Source organism: Rhizophagus irregularis, chromosome 2 (genome assembly GCF_026210795.1).
Source record: "Rhizophagus irregularis chromosome 2, complete sequence".
In the NCBI taxonomy this organism is placed as follows: Eukaryota; Fungi; Glomeromycota; class Glomeromycetes; order Glomerales; family Glomeraceae; genus Rhizophagus; species Rhizophagus irregularis.
In genome coordinates this window covers 1,267,043-1,275,376 of record NC_089430.1, presented here as the reverse complement: position 1 = coordinate 1,275,376, position 8,334 = coordinate 1,267,043, and the positions used below count along the sequence as shown (strand labels likewise).

At 26.8% G+C, this 8,334-nt stretch overlaps 1 protein-coding gene across 1 annotated transcript; it reads right to left on the bottom strand.

Annotated features, from left to right (window-relative positions):
• Nucleotides 1–260: 260 nt before the first annotated feature.
• On the bottom strand, nt 261–497 carry OCT59_011705 (uncharacterized protein; the record flags this gene model as incomplete). The annotated part of the gene is made up of 1 exon (XM_066133953.1): nt 261–497. One exon carries the CDS (start codon nt 495–497, stop codon nt 261–263), a length of 237 nt encoding a protein of 78 aa, XP_065989266.1.
• Nucleotides 498–8,334: the final 7,837 nt, after the last annotated feature.

Sequence of the window (8,334 nt, the reverse complement as noted above, 5' to 3'; positions counted from 1 at the left end):
CTTTTTTTTTATTTACCTTTTATGGAATTTGAAAATTGAATCATTAAAATACACTTTAGATTAAAAAGAAATTTATATATATATATATTTTTTATAAGATCAAACATGAGGAAAATGGAAAAAGTTTATATTGACAAAATATAAACAAAAATATTTATTGAAAATTCGGTAATGTAATTAGCTAAATATTTATACAAAAATGGTAAAATACAAAAACTTGTGATATATTATTATTATTGATACTAGGAAAAAAAAAATATTTATAATGTTAATGGAAGATTTAATTGTTCTTGAGTTGGTCTATAAGCGGGTTCAAGAGTTGGTAATATTTTGATATGGTTTTGTATGCGAAGAGGTGAAAGAGTATGGTTTGTTCCATTATTGGTATTATTAATTAAATTTTCGAAGACCCATGATAGTGGGGGAAGGGTTGGGGGGCCATCTAAAATCGAAGATATTCTGGCAAAATAGTTGGATGATGAATCACGCGAGGACATTTTTCTGTTTTATGTAAAATAATTATTGAATAAATTTTATTTTTAAAGTTGCAATAAAAATACCGTATCTTACTGGACTTACATATTAGAATCTTATATGTGTTATTTGAGTAATAATTTTTTTTTTTTTGAGAATTTTTGAAATTTCTTGAAAAAAAACTAAAAAAATTGGAAAAATGACACCCCTTTTATATTGAACGCTAGCATTTTTCTTTAATATTGTTGCAATTAATAAAAGTATTCTGTTGGTTAATGATTTATATTTAACAATCCAAAGTCATGATTAAAATATATTTATAACAATAGTTTTTATTATTCTCAAAATCACGTGATTTAGATAAAAGACTGCCTTTATATGCTAGAGATTAATCCTACGAGCTAACTTTTTCAATCAAATAATATCATATGAATAAACAAACTCGAGATCAAATGACAATTTCTTGCGGCAAATTCGTGTTAATACCCTACAGGATATTTTTTTTAAACTATTATCTATAAATAAATAAATAATTTTCTTTTCAAAGTATTATAACTAGAAATAATTGGTGAATATATTTTTAATAATTATAAAAATAAAATATATTGTGACTCATCGATTTTAAGCGTATTGTTATGAACAAAGCTAAGATTATCAACTCTATTTAAATTGACAAAATTGGCTAATTTGTTTTTTCCACGTTTCAACATCTCTCGCACGCATTCCCGAAAGCGTTAAATCAATGTAAAATAGGATAAAACCGATCCTCAATTACATCATAGACCAAACCAAATTAAGATCTCATACGGTGAGAGCTCATATGAATTTTATCGATCAAATTTTTTTTTTTTTTTTTTTTTTTTTTTAAAAAAAAATTCTTATCTACCAATACTGTATATACCAAATATCAAAGACGAACCTCTAATTTTTAATTTTGATTTTTTCTTTTCTTTTTTTATTTTGTAAAGTTATTATTATAATTATTTTTCTTTCTATTTTTTTTACGCTGGAAAGTTATTTATTATTTTTATTATTGTTATTTATTTATTTATTTTTTTTAAAAAAAAGGTGATACAAACTGACGCCACGGAACCATATTAATAGATGCAAATAAATGCAAATAATTAACAAAGTTAAAGTTATTGTATGTAATAATGTATGCAAACAGAGTAAATTAATTGTTGATTAGTATTTTTCCGAGATCGAAATTCTCTTGCCATAAAAGGGAAGGAAACGCATAAATTATTAGATTTAAACAATACTTAATTTATCCTTATGCTTGCTTACAAAAATGGTATAAACCAATTTCCTTCATGAAAATGTAAATATTTCTCTTATTTTACTTCCCTTTTTTTCTCTCAAAATTGAAAATCAATTATTCATAAAAATGTCACACCACGAAGTAGATGATTAGAAGATTGATATTTTAATATACGGTAGAGCTTGAAGGGCTTGAAGAGCTTGAATGGGCTGAATGTTAACTGATCGACGCACCTGTGTTCATAGAACGATCTAGATTGCTGGCTAAATAGTATACGCCGCATTTGATACCTTGAGCATTCCAAAAACTGTTAATGAAAATTTTAAGTGATTACATAATTAAATAAACAATAAATTTAAATTTAAATTTATTGACATTTAATAAACATTATAAAAATTTTTAATTGTAAAACGTTCATAATTTAACCATTTTAACGCGGCAGGTAGTAAGTGAGTAACGGAAATTGGCTAAGTAAGTAACGTAAAATTACTATTTTAGGTCAATTTACGTTACTCCCCTTATATAAAGCACGGAACGGTCGGAACGTAAAGTCAATTATATTTACTTTACGTTACTCTACAGAAAATAATATAAGGGTCACCTGGGAGATCATCGCCTGGGGTTTTTTTTTCAAGTATGTCACAATTGTCACATGATGCACAATATATAGAGTAAATTTATTAATCGGCTGATGGCTGATTGTTTATCTTAGCTAATTTTTGATCGGTTAAACTTAAATTTTATTGCGAAGATATTTTAAAAAATTTTTTTGCAAACATATTTAATTCAAAATAATCTTATTTAATGAAATTTTATTTTGCATATATTAAAATTTAAGTCACATTTTTGATTTTAAAGAAAAAAATTACCATATTTATTTTAATGAAGTGATACAAATAAAAAAACAATAACAATAAATAAAAAAGATAAGTAAATTATAATGATCAAGGAAAAAGATGCTAATAAAAAAATGAAATAACAATGGAGTAATGGAAAGTAATAGAAGATGAAAGGGAGTAAAAAAGAGCAATGAGAAGTGATAGGAAACAAAAAACATGATGGGAGATAAAAAGGAGTGATGGGAAGCGAAAAGAAGTGATGGGAGACGAAGAAGAATGATGGGAGATGAAAAGGAGTGATGTGAGACAAAGAGGAGTGATGGGATACGAAAAGAAGTGATGAGAGACAAAAAGAAATGATGGGAAGTAAACAGGAGAGAAAAAGAAATAATGGAAAATGAAAAGATGTAATAGAAATAAATAATGAGAAGTTATATGAGGTGAAAAATGATGAGAGACAAAAAATAAAAAAATGATCATTTTTTTTTTACTTTATGGTTTATTTTTTACTTGGTTTCCTATCATTACCCAACCTCCTATCATGAAGTTAGTAAGAAACGAAATATAAGATAAAAACGAAATAAAAAACAATAAATAAAAAATAAAAAATATACCTTTATTAATTTTAGAACTGAAAGAACTAAAATATCTAAAAAAAATGAAATAAAATTAGTGAAAAACGAAATATGAAACAGAAACAAAATAAAAAAATAAAAAAATGAGTAAGAAACGAAACGTAAAGTCAAAAACAACTAAAACAACTGAACCTTAATTGCAGAACCGGAAGGAACTGAGGAAATGAACCTATATTGAAAACGAGATTCGATAAACAAATAAACATGACGCGATCATGTGCAAATATAAGGAGTAACGTAAAGTATTTACCAAAAAAATTTACGTTCCGTACCTTATATAATAAGAAAAGTAACGTAATAGATCATGTGACTTTATGTTACTTACTTTCGTTACTTACTTTCTATATATTCATTTTAACGTGATTGTAATTATATTAAGTGGCGCAACAATTTGATAACTTTTTTCCTTTATTAAACACCTATAATCGAGATAAGGTTAGTATTTCTGTATAATTATAGTATTTTGAGACATATTGTATGTTATATACCGTATAGTTCCGTAAATAAGCAACTCACGAACTTCTGTAATAAAAAGTTAATAAATGTAATAAAGAAACATTTAATATTGCTAAAATCACTTAACACTTCAAAATGATGGACAATTTTATTAAGTATTATAAACATTAATTATGCAAATTGTTCCAAATTACAGTAACTCTTAACAACTATTTCTCTAATGGTGCTAATATGTCTTCTCTTTTTTTGTGGCATACTATGTAGTGAATTTTAACTGAAACATGAGAAACAAGAATGCGCGGCTGATTTATAGATCACAATATTGTACAGATCATATATTTGATCATTTAAATGCACAGTTTTCTTCAGATTTTTCGGATTTTTCAGATTTTTATTCAAAAAAAAAACTACCCCAAAATTAAGCAACTCTATAATAAAAAAGTTTGCTTAATTTCGGAACTATATGGTAATAAGCGTGAAATTATTTAAGAGCTTTTTTCTAATAAAATGATTTCACTATGCTATAACTTACTCCAATTTAAATGGGAGACTTTGTCTATATTGACATTCCTTTTCTATAATTGCACTTAACCACTTACAGGCTATAATTGTAATGGTCAATATGTGCTCAATACTTCAGAAATCATTTGACTGATCTGCAAATGTTCGCTTTTACTAATTTGGTATTGCTAAACATCGCCTGGAAGATCATCGCCTTTACCAGCATTAGGATGGCATTTTGGGTGGAGTTACATTCATATTCTTAATTCTACCTCAAGTTCCATCCTAACGCTGGTAAAGGCTATGATCGCCCAGGCGATGTTTAGTAATTTTCTAATTTGTTTTAAAATTTTATTATAATATATTCAATACAATCATAACTCGATATAATGATTCGGGATAAACTGATTTTGGCCCATAACGAACTTTTTATCACTATATACTGACCTTATTATAAATTTCGCGATATTACATATAATGAAGTTTAATATCATAAACCAGTCATACTTATTTATTCGCAATAAACTGATACCATCCTAATTCCAGCCGGAATTAACTTAGTCTCGGCCGGCACTATTCAACGCAGAAGACCACCTGACATCTCAGTAGCAATCTAAACTGCTAATAAGTTTTAATATTGCTATATGATTCATGAAACCATCGACTTACATTGAGGTATATGAAACCATTTGGCATGAACATTCACTTCATTGGAAGGAATTAAAAAAATCTAAAAATCTTACAAAAACATCTTTCATGATGTATCAGCGTAATAAACTGACTAGAAACACTCCTGATGCTTCAACTCTCTAAAGATATAATGATTTACAAAATTCCCTTGGCTATATAAACCATTTCAAAGATTCATGGCATGCAAGGGAAAACACTATTTTGTGGATCTATCTTACGAGTTCAAACTTCCTCCACAACCTACCTTGGCTATCATCATTGGACATAGACCTGTCTTCTGTTACTTTTAACCAGTCTCAAGACTCTTACAACTTAGATTTATTTTATTTCTAATATAACCCCTTTTGAGTTATTACAAGATATTCTTTTTCTCATTTGTTATTCTTAGGTCCTTTTCTTTCTCTAGTGCATTAAATTTTTTCAATAGCATAGACCCCCTGTTAAAATAGTTCCACTCAAAGGGTGAGATCCTGCTATGCGGGACAAAAGTTGGCATTCCAATTTCCCTATGTTTTCTTTCATGTACATATAACTGTTAATGTAATAGATATTGATCACCACTCTGAAATAAAATAAAAAAAAAATAAATTCATGAAACCATTACTAAAACAGTTTTAACATTTCTTTCCTTTTATTACATTATAGATGGACAAGCAAGTGAGAGTGGGGATACAAAATCAAATTTGGGATAAAGTAAATTGGTAGTATAGACGTATAGATGTTAAGGGATGGATCTCACTTAAATAGGAGAATGATAATTAATAATTATTTATTAATTTAGTAAAAAAAATAATTAATTTTATGGGCTTTGTAATTAATAAAAAAAAAAATTTCAGAATTTTTGTTCTTTAATAAATTTTTCTAATAAGTAAAAAAAAAACAGTATACAATAACTTTCCTGCTCCAAAAGAATATTTTACAAACTTGTGTAAGCGTTAAAAAGATTCAATGGAGAAATTTTATGTGATACAAAATTAAGCATTTTTATTGGTCATATTATTGGTTAAAAAAATCTTACCTAGTGTTACGCGATTTCTTGTGCACGTGATTTCTGATGTTGTATGATGATCCGGTGAAATTACATTTGTGTACTATGACGCGCCGTACTGATCAAAAATCCAGGGTAGCTACCCGGGATGTATCCAGGATTTACCCTGGATCATCAAACGCCGTACTGTTCAAAAATCCAGGATGACCCTGGATACATCCCGGGTGATCACCCTGGATGCATCCAGGATTTACCCTGGATAGATCCCGGGTAGCTACCCTGGATGCATCCAGGGTGATCACCCGGGATTTTTGAACATTTACCCTGGATGCAAATTTTACCCTGGATGATCATTGAATTTCTACACCAGTTGTTACATATTATCGGTCACGTGATATATCACATTTGTCGTTAAAACTTCAAATTGAAATATCTCAGCCAATAAGAATTCAATTTTTATGATATTATCACCCTTAAGCAAGATGAGGCCAATGAGATATAAATTATCAGTTTCTAATATACATTATTTTTATTATTAAAAAAAGGTAAAAAAAATTTCCATAAGATTTTGTTATATCTATTGGCATTAAAAAAAAATTGGAAAATTTTATTTATGATACAATATTTGTCTTATATATTATACAATCATTAGAAAAAAAATTTTAAAAAAGATCTATAGTGATCTATTAATATTATTAAAAAATAAATCAAAAAATTTTATTTATGCAATATCTGTCTTATGTATTATATCGACTGTTATCATTAGAAAATAAAAAAACTTTTAAAAAAATTCTGATTTTGTTATATCTATAGCGATCTATTGGAAAATTTTGTTTATACATGTATATCAATCTATTGTTACGATTAGAAAAAAATTTAAAAAAAAATTCTGAAAGATCTTTAATGAACTATTGGCATTATTAAAAAAAAAATTGGAAAATTTTATTTATACAATATTGTCTTACGTATTATACCTATTATTAGAAAAAAAAATTTAAAAAAAAATTCTGAAAGATCTATAGCGATCTATTGGCATTATTAAAAAAATAAATCAGAAAATTTTATTAGAAAAAAAATTTAGAAAAAATGTCTGAAAGATTTTGTTATATCTATTGACATTATTAGAAAATTTTATTTCCTTATTTATTATTATACGAATCTATTGTTATTAGAAAAAAAGAGAAAATTTCTGAAATATTTTATTGTATCTATAACGATCTATTGGCGTTATTAAAAAAATGTTTCGCTATCTTTTTTATCAATAATAATATAAAAAAATGTTGTGAAACATTTTTTATATTAAAATACTTAAACACTTAAAATTTTTTATATTATTATTGATAAAAACGTTGCGAAACGTTTTTTTTTCTAAGTATAAACGTTTTTTTCTAAGTGTTTTAATATAAAAAAACGTTTCTTAATATATTTTTATATTATTATTAATAAAAAATGTTGCAAAACGTTTTTTTAAGTGTTTTAATATAAAAAAACATCCTGCAACATTTTCTTGATAAAAAACGTTGCGAAACGTTTTTTTCTAAGTATTTAATATAAAAAAACGTTTAGTAACATTTTTTTATATTATTATTGATAAAAAACGTTGCAAAACGTTTTTTTCTAAGTGTTTTAATATGAAAAAACATCCTGCAACATTTTCTTACATTATTATTGATAAAAAACGTTGCGAAACGTTTTTTTCTAAGTATTTAATATAAAAAAATGTTTCGTAACATTTTTTATATTATTATTGAAAAAAAACGTTGCAAAACGTTTTTTTCTAAGTGTTTTAATATAAAAAACCGTTTCTTACCACATTTTTATATTATTATTAATAAAAAGCGTTTGCGAAACGTTTTTTCTAAGTGTTTTAATATATAAAAAACATCTTGCAAATATTTTTTTATATTATTATTGATGAAAAGCGTTGTACAAAATATTGCTTGAGTTATCCTATAAACTAATAATTAGAAACCAATAATTTATATCTTATTGGCTTCATTTTTGCTTAGATGAATCTAATGGTGATATAAGAATGATGATATCACAAAAATTGAATCCTCATTGGCTAAGACGAGCAATGTGATATATCACGTGACAGATAATATGTAACGACTCGTGTAGAAATTCAATGATCATCCAGGGTAATGTTTGCATCCAGGGTAAATTTTCAAAATCCCGGGTGATCACCCTGGATGCATCCAGGGTAACTACCCGGGATCAATCCAGGGTAAATCCTGGATTTTTGAACAGTACGGCGTTTGTTAATCCAGGGTAAATCCTGGATACATCCCGGGTAGCTACCCTGGATGCATCCAGGGTGGCCACCCGGGATTTTTGAACAGTATGGCGCATTATAGTGTACATCCGATTTACGCCAATATACAGCTATTGATTTGTGTACACCAGCTTAATAACTTAGAAAGATATTGATTTTATTTGATTATATTTACATATGTAGTAGTAGTATAGTTATTTTTATTATTGTTTATA